This window comes from Lagenorhynchus albirostris, chromosome 10 (assembly GCF_949774975.1).
Source record: "Lagenorhynchus albirostris chromosome 10, mLagAlb1.1, whole genome shotgun sequence".
In the NCBI taxonomy this organism is placed as follows: domain Eukaryota; kingdom Metazoa; phylum Chordata; class Mammalia; order Artiodactyla; family Delphinidae; genus Lagenorhynchus; species Lagenorhynchus albirostris.
In genome coordinates this window covers 102,723,450-102,741,717 of record NC_083104.1, presented here as the reverse complement: position 1 = coordinate 102,741,717, position 18,268 = coordinate 102,723,450, and the positions used below count along the sequence as shown (strand labels likewise).

The 18,268-nt window shown below is 47.4% G+C and overlaps 1 protein-coding gene across 2 annotated transcripts; it reads right to left on the bottom strand.

Annotated features, from left to right (window-relative positions):
- Nucleotides 1-7,370: 7,370 nt before the first annotated feature.
- LOC132527777 (leukocyte elastase inhibitor-like) lies at nucleotides 7,371-16,051 on the bottom strand. 2 transcript variants are annotated; one of them, XM_060163814.1, is made up of 8 exons: nucleotides 15,968-16,018; nucleotides 15,191-15,299; nucleotides 14,598-14,772; nucleotides 12,772-12,909; nucleotides 11,993-12,110; nucleotides 10,574-10,716; nucleotides 10,321-10,488; nucleotides 7,371-8,258 (listed from the first exon to the last, which is right to left on the bottom strand). In XM_060163814.1, exons 2-8 carry the CDS (start codon nucleotides 15,199-15,201, stop codon nucleotides 7,857-7,859), a joined length of 1,155 nt encoding a protein of 384 aa, XP_060019797.1. In that variant the 5' UTR covers nucleotides 15,202-15,299; nucleotides 15,968-16,018; the 3' UTR covers nucleotides 7,371-7,856. The 2 variants fall into 2 exon arrangements, with proteins under 2 accessions (XP_060019797.1, XP_060019798.1); XM_060163815.1 differs by lacking the exon at nucleotides 15,191-15,299 and having other exon boundaries at nucleotides 15,968-16,051.
- Between the last annotated feature and the right edge of the window lie 2,217 nt (nucleotides 16,052-18,268).

The window sequence follows — 18,268 nt, the reverse complement described above, 5'->3', positions numbered from 1 at the left end:
CACTCCAAACTCCGGCTTACTGGGGGCTGAGGGTGTGTGTAGGGGGAGGGGCCTCTAGGATGAGATAAAACAGAATCAGTTCCAAACAGCATCCTTGATGTCTCTGTCCCTCAGGAAGCCATGAGTCCAGCCCCAAGACTCCCCTGGCAAGTGATGAGCCCAGCAGGCTGGGTCAACTCACATACCGAGGCACACCATGAGATCGCCCATCCGTGCGAATAAAGTATCTCTCACCCATTATACTAAAATGTAAACTGACCACTTTTTCCCCTATACGTAATGTTAAAGTAGAATGACTATCGATGAAGAAGAAAAGCAGTAGCTGTTTCTGTGAGGTCTTTTCTTCCCCCCTTTAAATGCCTACATATGGAATGTCATCAAAATTGATAGTACTTGAGGGTATGTAATAATTCTGCATTCTTGAAACTTCTCCCGTGCTTTTTTGCAAATCTCAACATGAGAAGGGGACAAAGGAAAACTCCTATTTTTCAATTAGTATGGCTAATACAATGTAAATGGGTTTGTAGATCTTTTTGACTCTGAGAATTTGTTTATAAGGGCCAGAGAAGACCCAGTAATGAGAGATAAAAATACTCTCTATAGTTTTTTTAAACTATATCTTAATAACTAAGATTGTAGAGTGCTTCACAGCTGATTGGAATAAAGAAACCAACATTTATTGAAAGCCAGTCATAGTTAAGTTGAGTGGTTTGATAAAACGGCTAACGTCTCCACCCTGTTTCAGAGAGCTAGAGACCCCTCATCAGCTTCTAGCAAGAGGTCTGTGTGAGGAAGCCGAGAGAAAGAGGCTGCGCTATAAAATTAAAATCCCAGACACGTAAACCAAGGAAACACGGGTTCTGAATTTTCTTTTTGCTCCTGACATTTTGTATTTGTACTCACCTGGAGTTAGTAACCTGAGTCAAATATGAAATGAAACCGCTTCCTAAGTCAATACATGTACTGTATAAGGTTCGGACAGAAGGGACTTTATACACCAATCATCCATCAATCCGCGTGCTGTGCAAGGTCGAGGCAGAGTAACCACTCTGTGCGCTCTTGCGGCTTAAGAGTGTAAAGGCCCCTGACCGAGGTCACACAGAGATTCTCGGACATGCAGGATGGCACGGCCCGTGTGGGCAATGTTGGGCGTATCTGCTCAGCTCGAAGGTGTTGGTACCCTGCCTAGATCAGCGATTTCGTCCCCTGGGACAAACCCAACAGAATGAATGCTCGTGAGGGCGGGCGCCCAGAGACATGCGCGAGCATGTTCATCACAGCGGGATTTGAGTCAGGTCCAAGCAGAAGAATGGACAACTCATACAGCAGAACAGTGTACAACAGCAGAAATGAACAAACCACGGCAACGCACAGCAACTTGGCTGCATCTCCAAGCGCACCGTGAAAGGAAAACGCGCACGCGGCGGTGTGAGTTACACAGAGTTCAGAAGCGCAGAACCAGCCCGTGGGCTTAGAGGTCAGGAGAGAAGGGCACCCTTGGGAGGAAGGCGGATTGCGCTGACTACATTGTCCTTGATGCTTGGCATCTGGGGCCTTGATCCTGGAGAGACTGCAGGCCCAGGGCCGGTGGGTTTCCAGAGATGGGGAACGACTCCCCAGCAAGCACACCTTGACACACAAGCCAAGCAGCTCACTGCCCTCACTCTCAATTCTCCCCTTCATCAAAGTCCCACCGGCCCTAACCCACCCCAGCACCAGGCAGCTAGAGGCCACCCGCGCATCCCTAACCCGCCAAAATGACCCAAACTATGCAGTCCAGCCCCAAGCTCACCTAGTGCACCTGCCGTGTCCTGCCTGTTCCTCCCTGCAAGAGCCCAAATAAAGGCCCCGGTAAAGGCCCCACCACCTCTGCCCTCTCCTCCTCTGCTTGCTGGCCCACCTGGGTGCTTCCCAGGTCCCACGCAATGTGGCGTGTCATCGTGTGCGTCCTCTCCCTGCAAATCTGTGCCTATAAACCTCCTTCATGACACTCACGTCCACGTCAGCTGCCTTGGGAGGCCGGATTAGAGCAAATCCCCAGTTCATTCTTAACACAAGCGTTGTGAGTGGGAGTGGCTTGGGCAGAGGAGGGCTTCTGGGAGGCTGCCTACCTGCCATGTCTTGACGGGTGGTCACTCAGGGGTATGGATTTGGGGATAATGCACTGACTTGTACACATAACTTGTGTGCTTTGCTGCATGTATGTTATACTTTAACAGAAATCAGTACAAAGTAGCAAGAAAACACACTGAGCATTGGTAATCATTTCCTGTCTTTCCCCTCCCACCCCTACCCTCCGACCAGGATTAGTCAGCTTGAAGCTGGTCGGGGCCCTCTGCCACCCAGCATCTCCACTCCCCTAACTGTGCTGGGTGTGCCCGAGGGACTCAGAGGACCTAGTGAGCCCCTGCCCTTCCTGTTCACCGACACCCAGCCACACTCAAACCCCCCAGTCCAGGTAAGAAGCGTCCTGTCTACTCTCTCATGTGGGGACACGTCAGTCCTTGGTTCAAGGCGCCCAATGGCAAAGGTGGTGCCGAATAAATTTTTCAAAGATCCACAGGTAGGTTCGTAGGATCCATGGCAAGGAGAAAACGCCAGACCGGCACCAACAGATGTTTGAGAACTAATCGTCCTTCTGTTACTGACCTCAAGGGTAATTGTATTGTGGTTAGGGAACATGATCTCTATATCACTTCAATGGTGAGAAGTGTTTTGACACTTGCTTAATGACCCAGTATATGGTCAATTTGTGTAAATACCCCTTGTGTTCAGATACATCCTAAATCCATTACGGGCGGTGTTTTCTATATGACCATTGGTGTGAGTGCACTAATCACTTTATCCAACTCTGTACTTAGATTCACTACTCATGTTTAGCAAGATAATGACTATATACCAGTATTTCTAGCAACAAACAGAAAATGAAATTAAAAGAAAAGTACCACTTAAAATAGCATCAAAAAAATCAAGTACCTGGAAATATAGCTAATAAAATATATGCAAAACCTCTATACAAAAAAAAATTTAACATTATTAACAGAAATGTTTAAAAATCTAACGGAATGAATATATCACATTCATTGAGTGGAACTCAATATTGTAATGATAGTCCTTTTTCTCTGACTGATTTTTTAAATCAATCCCAATCCCAATAACTATCCCAAAGAAAGGGTGTGCGTTTGTGTGTGTGTATGCACTTGCGTGTGTGTGAAGCTAGGCAGGCTGAAACAGATCTTTGCAGGTACTGACATTTGATGTATGACAGGTGACAAGGCATCAGTGGGGAGATGATAGAATACTTTAAAAAGGTAGCAGCAATTGAATATATGAAAAAAAATTAAAGAAAGAAAGATGAGGAGAGAGAGAGAAGGAAGGAGGGAGGGAGGGAGGGAAGGAGGGATGGAGGGAGGAAAGAAAGAAAGAGAGAAAGAAAGAAAGAAAGAAAGACAGAAAAAAAGAAAGAAAGAAAGAAAGAAAAAGAAAGGAAGGAAGAAAGAGGGAAAGAAAGAAAGGAAGGAAAATATTCCTTACCTCACACTATACCAAAAAATCAATGCCAAGGGTATTTAAGATCTATGACAGCAATATGAAAAATAAAATGAAATAAATTTTAGAAGAAACTGTAGGAGAATTTTCCATGAGTTTGGGGTAGGGAAGAAGTTTTTAAAGAAGAAAAAGAAAGCATTTACTATAAAGGGAGTGATTAATAAATCTACTACTTTAAAAATAATAATTTCTCTTTATTACCAAGACAACATTAAGACAGTTAAAAAGACAAGGCACACAACCAAAAGAGAATTGAAAGGCATACAATGGACAGTCGGTTATCGTGTTTGTGTATAACTTTTACAAAGCACATTAAAAACACATTAAAAAACCCCAAGCAAACAATTTGAATAAACACTTTAAAAGAGGAAATCGAAATGGCTTATACATGCATACAAAGGTGTTAAATACAAACTTACAAGCTTAAAACATAATGAGATCTCTCCCACTCACATTGCCAAAAACTTTGAAAATTCTGCAATTCAAAGTGTTGCCAAGAACGCAGACCCACTGGGCTTCTCTCACCCCTGGGGGGATTATAAACTGGGAAAAGTACTTTGTAAAATAGTTTGGTGATCATTATTCAAGTTCAGTTGTTTAAGAATGTTGACCCAGCAACCTTCTCCTAGAGAAGTGCATTCACATTTTACATCCTGACATCTATAGGAATGCTGGAGGTACCTTTCTCGGTGAGCCCCCAAAATCAGCGACAGCAGAATGGGGACATAAATCACGATATATCCATCCAATGGAATACTATATAGTAACAGAAATGGACACATTGTTGCTGCATTCACAGCATGGATGAAGCTACAAAACATAAGTTGAGCAAGAGAAGCCGGATTCAGAAGACGACGTTTCAACATTAGTTCATTTATAGAAATCTCAAAATCAGCCTGAAGCAAACTGTACTGCTTAGGATTATAGCAGAAGGGTAAAACCACAGAGAAAAGCAAGGAAATTTTCGCAAAGTTAGAAGAGTTGTTACCTGTGGGGAGACAAGAGGAAGGGGCTGTGACCAGGGGGAGTCACATGGAGCAGAGGCAGCTTCCTGTACACGGCAGACTTGCTTTCCTGACTTGGGCCACACGGTGCATGCTTTATAATTAACTGTTCAATTAACCTTATGACCTGTGCATTGTATTTCACAATAAAGCAAAAGAAGTAATGTCAAGTCATCTGCCAGATTAACATAGCTCAAAATGCCTGGTAAGTTGTTGTAATTATAGTTGCAAAGTCAAGTTGAGAAGTCCTTGAAGAGGTTCCTAGTGCAGGAACTGTGGGCAGACGTACATCCCAAGGACAGGAGGGAGCGAGGAGCCTCCCATTGCCCGGATCCAGCTCGATGGTCAACCAGTGGTCACGTCCTCTCCACGACCTCCTGTGACATACATGAGGCTGGTCCCCGGCCGGAATGCTGTGTGGCAGATGCAGCCATGACAACAGCGTGCAGGAATCGGGGCGAAGGCTGGTCCTTAAGGGGCTGGGCCAGCCCTGGCAGGGTGGCCTGAAGACATGAGGACAGACCCTGTCCCCTGAGTGTCCCCCAGGGTTGGGAGTGCTGTGCAGTAGTAGCTGGAATTTTACAGTCCTCTTGTTTTGTTCAGAAGTTGGCAGTCGGATAAAACAGGTTAGAGGGGAGACAAGCTTGCCACGCACTTGTTGCATTCAGTGATGGTACAAACTAATGAATTTAGCGTTCTATTAAGAGTATGAAGACCTAGACTCGTCTTGAAGAACTGTCAGCGTTGAGTCCGGGTCGTCTGAAACACCAGGTCACCATGTGAAAAGCTGAGCACGCCCGGCTGTGCTCCCCAGAGCAAAATAGACTTCTAGAAAAGGAACTGGAAAAAGCAAAAATCACATGCTCAAAACAAGGTGAATTAACGATAGAAGGAGCTATAAGGACAGAGTCGTTGAAGGTGAATCTGATTCTAAATAAGACACACGTGAGAGTGAGCACACCCACCCCGTCCCTCGTCAGCGGACCAGTCTAGGGCCACAAGGAGAGCGTCACCCTGGGAACACACAGCGTGCACCCCTTTCTTCCAACCTGAAGTCCTAGAGGCACCACCTCTTCACCCCCTCCCCTCAGGGGAATATGTGGATGCCACCAACACTGCTTCCCTCCTAGTCCTCCTGGCTGGCTCGCCCTACAAGCATAAGGGGACTGTCGGTCCTCTAAGGGGTTTCCTCATGACCGAATTATTCATCCTGCTCATACAGCCTGAAAGTGGACGTGAGCTCCTCTCAGACTTGTCCCCACCTTCAAATTGCTGATTATTGGACACCCGGAACATCCACAAAAATCTTGATTTTTTTTTTCCTCTCTTCAAAAGTAATTTTGAATTCGCTTGTTTTGCGATTCAGTTTAAGAAATTAAATAAGTGAATTATTATACTTTTGATCAACTTGAAGCTTGGTGGGGTTGAGGTCTCACAGTGGTGTTTTGTAAGTATGTTCAATGGGATTATTAGGAGCACATTATCTCCATGTTGGAGTGCACTCTAGATAACAAGCTCTTTTATTTTAGAGATTCAGTCTCTAAACATAAACAAAATTTATGATAGTCCATAAGCATGGAAACATTTAAACTTAAAAAGTAATTTTTGTATACCAGGTGCTGTATTTACTATAGTTAAAAGAGAAATGAGGGTGCTTCCCTGGTGGTGCAGAGGTTAATAATCCGCCTGCCAACGCAGGAGACACAGGTTCGAGCCCTGGTCTGGGGAGATCCCACATGCCGCGGAGCAACTAACCCCATGGGCCACAACTTCTGAGCCCACGCGCCTACAGCACGTGCTCCGTAACAAGAGAAGCCATCGCAGTTAGATACCAGCGCACCTACCTTGATCCCCACAGGATTGGAAGGGACACCATTCAGCCCGTAACAGGATCCCAATGTCTCAAGACAGTTCCTGCACAGGTAGGCATAGCCTTGTCTTGCTAACTTAAAAAGCTGTTCCCCAATATACTTTTTATCAAACTGCTTGAACTGCGTTCCTTTGAAGTATATAGCATTACTGAGGACCCGTTTTGTCAATAAATCAACTGACTTGGCAGGCAATACCTCTACATTTTGTCTTTTTTTAAAAAAAGAAAGAGAATAGGTCTAAGTAATATTAAACCACCCATGCTGGGATAATACACAGAGGAACACACCATGAGCTGAGGGCCACCTTCTCAAACTGTGTTATAGTTGCTATGCCTGGAAGCCAAATTAACATAAGTTGGCCGCTGCCATGAAACCCTGATCCCTGCATTTTCACAGGGTGTTTGAAAGTATTAACAAGTTGGAGTTTGGGCCGTTGTCTCTGCAAGAGGCAAATTGTAATCCTTTTAAAAAGAAGTTAGGGATGAACAGAAGAACCAAATTAAATAGTTCATGAAATAGAGAAATGTCTATAAAATAAACGGGCAGGTTGGGGACGGTGAGAGAGTCCCTGCACCTGGCTTTAGGAAGAAAGCTTTTCGGGACAGAATGATGAGAACTGTGCCACGGCAGGTGTAGAGGAATACAGTGGGATTGGGAGGAAAAGGCACTCGTGTGGGACTGGGGTGGCAGTGAGGACCCTCGTGGAAGGCAGGGTGTCTGGGCTTAGACTCCGGAGACCTCACCGGGCCCTATCCTGTCCCAGGCATTGCCCTCAGGGCTAGAGATGCACAGAGGTAGTTAATCCTCCCTAAAGGACCCGTGGGAGGTGGGTCCTACCTTGATCCCCACAGGACACAGAGTAAGGAGGCTTCTCACAGCCCCTACGGAAGGAGTGTTAGAAGAAGGAGTCATTCCCACTCGTAATGTCAGATCATACTGGGGCAAGTTTCTTTTATTTATTTATTTATTTTCATTTTTACATCCCCAGCATCTGGGCCAAAGTCAACATTCAAAGTGTTCGTTAAATTAAGCTTTAAAAAAGGAGGGATTGGGCTTCCCTGGTGGCGCAGTTGTTGAGAGTCCACCTGCCGATACAGGGGACACAGGTTTGTGCCCCGGTCCGGGAGGATTCCACATGCCGGGGAGCGGCTGGGCCCGTGAGCCATGGCCGCTGAGCCTGCGCGTCCGGAGCCTGTGCTCCGCAACAGGAGAGGCCACAACAGTGAGAGGCCCGAGTACCGCAAAAAAAAAAACAAAGAAGAACAGATACCCATGCCAAGTTAATGGGTGTAACCAGCCAACAGGACTGAGCTTACAAAGGAGATTAAAGATTCATTTTTGGATAGTAGTTATACTGGTAAAGGTCTATGAAAATGGTCACCATTGAAAGGGCAGGTAAAATGCTCCACGCCTGACTTTGTATTTCTAGTCTCTACGGGGAGGAAAGTCTGCCGAGGAACAGGATGCTAGCGGAGGGATTGTGCCGAATGAAGAAAATGAACGGGTGGTCTGCGGTGAAATACTCCTGTCTCCACTCTGCGGTGAGGGCGATGGTGACCGCGGTGGCAGCCGCCGCCTCTGTGCCCTCCTCGTTCACCTCCACGAAGGACTTGTGGACCACCTTCGATACAGAGAGGCCTCTGGCTCCTGATATGCCGGACAGGTCAGCCTTGCCACTGAAGAGATCCTGCATACCCAGGGAGGCCAGCAGAGTGCTGAGCTCGTAGCTCTCCTCCAGCTTAAACCTGGGCAGCTGGACATTGACCTCAAGGAGATCCAGATTCTCGGGTCTGGTCCACTCACGCAGCTTTTCCAAAGTCAGCTGTTGCTCAATCTGGATTCGGAATGGGCAAAAACAAGAGCTGAAATCATGTTATAGAAGGAAGTTAATGAAGCATTGTTTGAATGAACGGGCTCCCTAGCTTCCTTCATGTTTTGTACCAACACAGATTCCATTTGGAGCATTTCATTTCTTTCTGGCTATTGGTGATAATGAACAGAGCTGCGTTCCCAGCCACCAAGGGCCCATCCACCCATGGGTCACGGGCCGTCCTGGCTAAAATTGCCCTAATTGGTCGCGTGATGCAAGAGGGTATTTTAAAGCTTTCTTCCATTATTTCATTCTGTTTATTCTGAACCCCAGTGATCACTGTGTTCATCTGGGAACCTCACACAGCTGAAGTTATCTCTGATAGATGTAGCCCATTGGTAAACACAGAAATGGCCCTAGTTCCTCATCTAAAATGGGATAACAGTAGCACATACTTGGAGCGCGGTAAGTGCTGAATGAGTCACCCTGTACAAGTGCTGTGTAAGGTCAGCTACGCTCATTACTATTATCACTGCTACTGCACTGGAACAGACGCACTTTCCACTTTTCTACTGGTGCTGGTCATTCCAGACTTTCTTTTTGATAATCAGGAACGGACAAGTATGCAAATACAATTGAAAGAAGGAACACAGTGGTTTTAACTTATGCTCTAGAGCTGCAAATGGCTAATATTAAACGCCATCCAACAGCAAGTTTGGTAAGGGGTGGGGGAGGGGAAAAGCACACAACAGGCCAGAGACACTGAAGCAAAACCTCACTCTTCACAGTTTTGCCTCTTCCTGGCCCTGGCAAGACACACCATTGCCTTTAAATTACAATAAGAGAAACCGCAGACAAAGTTCAGGTTAGGCAGCGGGCTTATCTCTCAGACTAACAGGCCACATGGATCTTTTCCTGTCATGTAGCAGTTGGACATTTAATGCACAACCTACGTGAACTGGGGTGAGAACGACCAGATTTTACAGCACATGGCGAAACTATAATGGTCGAGGGTTTTTAATTTTAAAAAACTGTTTTAATGAAACAGTCCCCATTTATGGCACGGTCCTCCAAAGCTCATCTAAGGGAGTCTCCACGAGCTGCCCCTGGCTAGCGTTCCACTCGGTCTGTACCTTAGATATTCCCGCCACGTTGTGCACCGATAGTAGCTGAACATTTAAATGTGGGCCTTCCATAAAAAGGAACGAAACTGAGTTATCTGTAATGAGGTGCATGGACCTAGAGTCTGTCATACAGAGTGAAGTAAGTCAGAGACAGAAACACAAATACCGTATGCTAAGGCATATGTATGGAATCTAAAAAAGCAGTACTGATGAACCTAGGGGCAGGCCAGGAATAAAGACGCAGACCTACTAGAGAAGGGACATTAGGACTCGGGGAGGGGGAAGGGTAAGCTGGGATGAAGTGAGAGACTGGCATTTGGTAGCGTGGCATATATGCTACCAAACGTAAACTAGATAGCAAGTGGGAAGCAGCTGCATAGCACAGGGAGATCAGCTCGGTGCTTTGTGACCACGTAGAGGGGTGGGATACGGAGGGTGGAAGGGAGACGCAAGAGGGAGGAGATACGGGGATATATGTATACGTATAGCTGATTCACTTTGTTATACAGCAGCAACTAACACAACAATGTGAAGCAATTATACTGCAATAAAGATATTAAAAAACGTACAATAAAAAAATAAATAAAATAAAATTATATGCACAGGAAATAAAGTTCTCATCACAAGAAAAAAAATTATAACTGTGTGGTGATGGATGCTAACTAGACTTATTATGGTAACCCTTTCACATCATATGCAGTTATAGAGTCATTATGTTGTACTCCTGAAACCAACATAATGTACATGTCATTATACCTCAATAATAAAAGTCTCTATAAACATAAATAAATAAATGTGGAGCTTCGCACTGCAACACGTGGATGCGCTACTTTACAAAGGAGCGACGGGAAACTGGGAAGGAACACCGGGTCACCTCAGCAAACAAAGAACAAGCCCCTACGCCCGACACACACACACACACACACACAGGGTCCGCGCATCACTCGGGGTGGGAGGCGCACCTTCCTCAGCCCCGTGGACTCGTCCAGGATGTCATCCGGCAGCAGGATGACCATGCTGAGGTCCTTTCCCTCGTAGGGCAGTTCCAGCACCCGGCACTTAAGGTCCTTGATGTGGCCAAGTGGAAACCTCTTCTTCTGATACATCATTTTCACTAGTTTTGTGTCTTTCTGAACAATTAAAACACAGGTCACTAACATTGTTCTCAGCGTGGCTTTAGAGCGCACAGTCATCTAGAAGGTCACCTGCCCTCACCTTATTCAGTCTGAAAGCTGCATCTTTTGTGGCCTCCATCATGAATTTCTCCTGCCAGTTTCCTTTGAAATAGATGGCATTCACCAGCACCAGCTTAGTCGTGCTATCAACCCCACCTGAGGCCAACAGCTCTGGAATTTTCCCTAAAAAAGACAAAGTTAGCTTTTTAAAAATCCACCTATCAGAATTCCACATTTGAACTGACCTTTGATTAGCAATGAAATGCCACTCAAATTCTTCCTTCTATTTAATTTCCTTTAACATGGTACTAAGTCAGCCAAGCCCCCTGGGGTGCTTTTACTTTAAATAAACCAGCTCGAGGGGCAGATCAGGGGGACACAATCTGCCCCCAAAGGGCCGATGCTCCTAAACAAGTCAATTGTTTAAAGGCTAAAGCCAGGAAAACTCTTCCTTTCTGGAACGTGGGATAAGTAGTGGCCTCATTTTGTGACCGGCCATTCTTTTTCAGGAAAAGAACAATTTCTTAACCAAAATGTTTTGTCACTAATAAATAGCTCCCTTCTTCAAATCTTCCAAGTTAGATGCCTGACTCTCACAGGAAAGCTTTTAACAAATATCCAAAAGGTAGGACAGTTCCTCCCCTGAAACACAGGCCCCACTCATGATGTGGCATGGCCGTGACAGTCCCTGTGGAAGGAACACAGGTGTCCTGTGGGTGCCTCAACCGTTCCGTGACTACGACAGTAACACAAACCAGAAAGAGAGCCTGAGAAAAACCAGCCCCACATCCCGACCCTGGTTTCTTAGACAACATGTTGGCGAAAAGTATTTATGGCCACAGCGGCTTGTAAATATTGATTCACAAGATTTTTATCTCTTTTAGTCTCGTTCAATGTTAGTTTTCATTTTAAAATGTAGTTTGGGGAACTTATGGGTAGAAAACATTTAACATCTTCAGTTAAATCATGTTTAACTCTCTGCAACAAGAGAAGCCACCGCAATGAGAAGCCCACGCACCGCAACGAAGAGTAGCCCCCGCTCACCTCAACTAGAGAAAGCCTGCGTGCAGCAACGAAGACCCAACGCAGCCAGAAATAAATATATAAAATAAATAAATTTATTTAAAAAGGAAGGAAGGAAGGAAGGAAAGAAAGAAAGAAGAGAAGGAAGGAAGGAAGGAAGACAGGAAGGAAGGAAAGAAAGAAGGAAAGGAAGGAAGGGAAGGGAAGGGGAGGGGAGGGGAGGGGAGGGAAGGGAAGGGAAGGGAAGGGAAGGGAAGGAAGGAAGGAAGGAAGAAAGGAAAGGAAAGAAGGCAAGCTGTCTGGCCCTGGGCAGTGCAAGGTGGACCCCAGGGTCAGGCTGAGGGGCTAGGGAAGGGGAGAGGGAGTCACCTGCAAGGGGCATGCGGGGGGAGGAAAGGAAGCATCAGTGTGTACGACCAGGGCTGCCCTCGCTCACCTTCCGTCTGCCCTTTGACCCACTCGTTTATGGTCTTCCTTGCGTCTTCGGCGGCCTGCAGAAAATCCACACTGGCCAGTTCAGCACCGTACATTTTCTGAGTTGAAGCTAAGAACTCCTGTTTAAGGAGAAAAATAGGAAATGTGAGTAACTCCTACTCCATACAGAAATGGTTTTTTAAATTCCTGAAAAGCAACAGAAATTGTCCCAAAAGGCATATTTCATTGTAACAAAAAAAATTCTAACCCTTCTACTTTTTTTTACTATAGTCAAAAACACACAGCATTCCAGCACTTTTAAGTGTACAGTTCAGTAGTTTCAGTGTTGTATAAAATTTACCAACTCCTGGGAACTTCCCTGGCGCTCCAGTGGTTAAGACTCTGTGCTTCCACTGCAGGGGGCAGGGGTTCAATCCCTGGTCAGGGAACTAAGATCCCACATGCCACGCGGCACAGCCCAAATAAAATAAAACAAAATTTACCAATTCTTTTCTACCCCTTGACTAACATTTTCATAAACAAGCAAATACTGATTGTACTTGAAAGTGAATCATGGAATTCACTCTTGCTTTAGCAAAACAGCCAGGGTCAATCTTTTCACTGTGGAGACTAGAAAATGAAATCACATCCATTTCCGGGAAAACTGTCTGTCGTGTTTTCATTCTGGATGATTTTGCTGAATGTTTATAAAACTTAAAGCTGACTTCTGTGACTTGATTGTGCTGGAAAAGAGTCTGCATTGTCTAGTGAGTTTTGGAACATGAAGAGCAAAGTACTTACAGGGAGGAAATCATAGCTTTTCTCTCCATATAACCTGTTAGCAAGTTTCAGAATGTAGGGAGCTCCATGTTTGTTGATATCAGCATTCAAAGTCCGAAATCCCGAATGAATCTCCTCAACCTCTTTGAAATAGAGAGCCTAAAAGAAAGAACACATTATTTCTATAACCATTTCTTTTGAAATTATAAGCTGGTTCTTTGGCATTTGCTTCCATCAAATCAAATTAATATTACTAATTATTGATGATCCCCAGCCATCTTCATTTTCCATTTTTCATTGGAGAACAAGTAATAGAAAATCCAAAATGTATCACTTGGTGAAACATAATAAGGACATTGGAAACTGTTTTCCCATCCCTTTTTTGGTATAATTAGAGTTCCACAAATAGGAGTGGTTAACAAGCTAAATATTTACACAAGTCGCTTTTTTCCCCAAAAATCAGAAGTGGTTAAGTTCATATGTATATGCTATACAAATATAATTTTACTGAAAGTTCTCAGAAATAAACAGTAAAGGTAAGAATCATCAGCTATGTAAGAACACAGAGATGGTACAGATTGAGAGGTTTTTATTTCTTTTACTTGCAGTACTGGCATCAGTAACTCACTTACTTAAAAATAATTTCCTTAAACTTAACATGGGGCAAAGTTTAATTCCCATACATCAGTTACATCTAGAGTCCCCTTCTGGTTTTATGAGGCCTGGGCTGGTTCCTTGCTTTTAAGGCACAAGGAAGAACCGCCACCGTGTACAAAGGCCACTTACTCACTGAGACGTGGAATGTGCGTGGGGGTGCTGTGAGGGATCTCTTTACTGGAAACGGGGGTAAAATATTAAGACTGTTCTTTTCTGAGCTTATAAAGTTGCTGGAGAGCCTGAAAACACAAGCTCAGTTTACCTTGCAGGGGACGACTAACAATGACTAGAACCGGGGTTCTTTTTAAAGTGGATATTTAAAAACTTTCAAACGCTTTTGTATCTGCAGTGATGAAAAAGGTTGGTTTTTCCTAAAGTACAGAAATAGAAGCTTTGCAGCTGGAATAGGCCCATAAACGTGAATCGGGCTGCACCTTCCCTGGCTCTAAGTGCAGCGCAATCTGTGACCCGTGTGTTAGAAAGTCCTTCACTTTCACCCCTCTTTTCAAGGAAAGCCAGAGTTCCCCACTCAGCATAAAGCACGCCCCGCACACAGGTGCCCTCCACACCCACCAAGGACAGGCAGGACCCTCAGCATCCCCGCCCCCTCTCCCGGCAGGGCCCTACTGCTCACACGGGAACGGGGGTCACAGCCCACCAGGGCACACCTGGTGCCAGGCCCCGGGGTAGGAACACGGACTCACAGGCTCTCGTGTCCCCTTGACTTCTCGACTAGGTGTCATTATGCTCAAAAGTATCAAGACACAGCTGACATTACGGGAGTCGCTGAGCATCACAGGCAAAGCGGAAACTGGACAGTCCTGGGCGGGGGAGGGCGTGGCTTACAGGAAAGCCATGCTGACTCCTTGTGGGAAAGGAACGGAAGCAGCGCACGGCAGGGGGTTGTCGGCTTTCTTCCTGCTCCGTCCTCAGTCCCACAAAAAGCAGAGCCTGGCACATCGCAGGTGCTCAGTAAAGACTGGGTCATGAATGACAGCCTGCATCCCAGTGGATTTTTCCTGGGGCTTTTTCTGAAAGTCTGACTTCATGAAGTATAATGTATAATATAACACACAATGCTGAACACCGAAATACAGTTTTCTACAAACGCGCTGCAAGAGCTCAAAGGCACAACTTTCTGGTACGGTCTGTGCGGTAGGCACCAGCTGGGAGAGCTAGTTTCTGCTCACCTTGGACATCTGTGCTGCGGTATTGCCTCTGGTCCCCAGAAAGACCATGGCCAGCGCTGATGAAATGCTGAAGGGGGAGATGAAGATGTTGCCGGCAGGATCGCTCTTGTTCAGGGCGCGGAACAGGTCCAAGGCGAAGCGGGTGTTTGCCGCGCTCAACTGCTCCATGGTGAGGCTGCAACACAGAGCAGAGCCCTGAGCTGCCCCCTGCCACACCAGCCAATCGACAACGCCACTTCCCCATCTCCTCCTCAACTCACGCCAGCCACCCTGAAATACCCTGCAACGAACTTGTACTTTCTCTCTCCCTCTCTGTCTCTCTCTGTCTCTCTCTCGCGGAGGGCAAGAACACTCTATGTGCACAACTGTGGGAGCTTGGGGCGACTGGCCAAGGCTTCAGCAGTGACACGGGATCAGGACTCCGTGTCCTAAAGGGCCCTGGCCGTGCAGACAGGTGCATCTGGGCCCTTCCCTACCACACGTGGGAGCGCACACTTCCCACCCTCCGTTCAAGTCTCTGATTCATTTGAGCCATGAATCCACTGCCCACTTTTACCTGAAAAAGAATGTTTCTATTAGAAAATCATAGCTACCTGCTACTCATTAAAGCAAATTCCCGCAAAAGAGACAGAAGTATCCTCGTTTTTGAGATTCACTTGCTGGTGTTTAGAGAGGTCCCCAGTCTCACAGCTGGTGAAGGATCTGAGAGTGGGAAGCCAACACAGGCCCCGGGGTCAGGTAGGGCAGCCCGACAAGGAGAAGGTGACAAGTATCCTCTGTCACTCCCGCGGGCACGGAGGGGCTGCAGGTGAAGCACCTGGCCTTGCGCTCAGCTCAGCCAAGCACTCTCCCCACCTGACCTCGACTCTCAGCCCACATACAATCGAGCAAGAGGAACAGTCGTGCTGGCTGCCCAGCGTGTAAGTGCTAAGTTGAATTATTACTGTTGCTGCTGATAAATAATCTCTAGGATCGCACTGGCCTCCCTTCCCTGCCTCCAGCCGCAGAAAGGAGAAGCCGCTCCGCCTGGGCTGCCTGGAAACCGTCACAGAGAGAGAAACATTCTGGACTCCGGCTTCGGCTGTGCCTTCTGCCTTCAGGCCCCAGGGAGCGACCTCTGTCTGCCGCAGGCCGCCCGGTTTGGTCTCCCGGAACGCGGAGCCGGGGACCCCGGATGGGGCGCACGGCAGGTGTCGGTAACCACCGGACGCGGGGACCCCGCGGGGCGCACGGCGGGGCGGGGTGACTACCGGACGCGGAGATCCCGCGGGGCGCACGGCGGCGCGGGGTGACCACCGGACGCAGGACCCCGAGGGGTGCTCGCGGATCGGAGCCTCTCCCGCCCGGCCCAGATCGCTGGCCGGCCTTACCCGCTGCTGGGCTGTCTGGGCGAGGTGCGTGGTCTGGGCAGAGCGCAGAGCGCGGCCCTTATAGGCAGAAGGGAGTGTCCCCGGAAGGCGGGGCGGGGCGGCGCGGGTGGGCGGGGCGGCCCCGCCCCAGGATGATGCACCGCCTAGGATTTGGGGCTGCGGCTGGGCGGGGCACAGGGCGGGCCAGCGCGGCTCCAGGCAGCGCGCTCCTGGGGGCCCAGCACCTCTCTGAGCTCCAGGCAAACTCAGCTCTCCGGAAAGGACCTGATGGGCTATTTCCTACTAAGGTGTGAATGACTGAGATGACAAGGTGCCGGCTCTTAGAGGGCAAACCAGCCTCTTTGGAATCTTATCCAAACACTCCAAACTCCGGCTTACTGGGGGCTGAGGGTGTGTGTGTGAGGAGGGGCCTCTAGGGTGTGATAAAACAGAATCAGTTCCAAACAGCATCCTTGATGTCTCTGTCCCTCAGGAAGCCATGAGTCCAGCCCCAAGACTCCCCTGGCAAGTGATGAGCCCAGCAGGCTGGGTCAACGCACATACCGAGGCACACCATGAGATCGCCCATCCGTGCGAATAAAGTATCTCTCACCCATTATACTAAAATGTAAACTGACCACTTTTTCCCCTATACGTAATGTTAAAGTAGAATGACTATCGATGAAGAAGAAAAGCAGTAGCTGTTTCTGTGAGGTCTTTTCTTCCCCCCTTTAAATGCCTACATATGGAATGTCATCAAAATTCATAGTACTTGAGGGTATGTAATAATTCTGCATTCTTGAAACTTCTCCCGTGCTTTTTTGCAAATCTCAACATGAAAAGGGGACAAGGGAAAAATCCTATTTTTCAATTAGTATGGATAATACAGTGTAAATGGGTTTGTAGATCTTTTTGACTCTGAGAATTTGTTTATAAGGGCCAGAGAAGACCCAGTAATGAGAGATAAAAATACTCTCTATAGTTTTTTTAAACTATATCTTAATAACTAAGATTGTAGAGTGCTTCACAGCTGATTGGAATAAAGAAACCAACATTTATTGAAAGCCAGTCATAGTTAAGTTGAGTGGTTTGATAAAACGGCTAACGTCTCCACCATGTCTCAAAGAGCTAGAGACCCCTCATCAGCTTCTAGCAAGAGGTCTGTGTGAGGAAGCCGAGAGAAAGAGGCTGCGCTATAAAATTAAAATCCCAGACACGTAAACCAAGGAAACACGGGTTCTGAATTTTCTTTTTGCTCCTGACATTTTGTATTTGTACTCACCTGGAGTTAGTAACCTGAGTCAAATATGAAATGAAACCGCTTCCTAAGTCAATACATGTACTGTATAAGGTTCGGACAGAAGGGACTTTATACACCAATCATCCATCAATCCGCGTGCTGTGCAAGGTCGAGGCAGAGTAACCACTCTGTGCGCTCTTGCGGCTTCAGAGTGTAAACGGCCCCTGACCGAGGTCACACAGAGATTCTCGGACATGCAGGATGGCACGGCCCGTGTGGGCAATGTTGGGCGTATCTGCTCAGCTCGCAGGTGTGGTACCTTGGCTAGATCAGCGATTTTGTCGCCTGGGACAAACCCAACAGAATGAATGCTCGTGAGGGCGGGCGCCCAGAGACATGCGCGAGCATGTTCATCACAGCGGGATTTGAGTCAGGTCCAAGCAGAAGAATGGAGAAATCATACAGCAGAACAGCGTACAACAGCAGAAATGAACAAACCACGGCAACGCACAGCAACTTGGCTGCATCTCCAAGCGCACCGTGAAAGGAAAACGCGCACGCGGCGGTGTGAGTTACACAGAGTTCAGAAGCGCAGAACCAGCCCGTGGGCTTAGAGGTCAGGAGAGAAGGGCACCCTTGGGAGGAAGGCGGATTGCGCTGACTACATTGTCCTTGATGCTTGGCATCTGGGGCCTTGATCCTGGAGAGACTGCGGGCCCAGGGCCGGCGGGTTCCCAGAGATGGGGAACGACTCCGCTGCAAGCGCACCTTGACACACAAACCAAGCAGCTCAGTGCCCTCACTCTCAATTCCCCCCTTCATCAAAGTCCCACCGGCCCTAACCCACCCCAGCACCAGGCAGCTAGAGCCCACCCGCGCAGCCCGAGCCCGCCAAAATGACCCAAACTATGCAGTCCAGCCCCAAGCTTACCTAGTGCACCTGCCGTGTCCTGCCTGTTCCTCCCTGCAAGAGCCCAAATAAAGGCCCCGGTAAAGGCCCCACCACCTCTGCCCTCTCCTCCTCTGCTTGCTGGCCCACCTGGGTACTTCCCAGGTCCCACGCAATGTGGCGTGTCATCGTG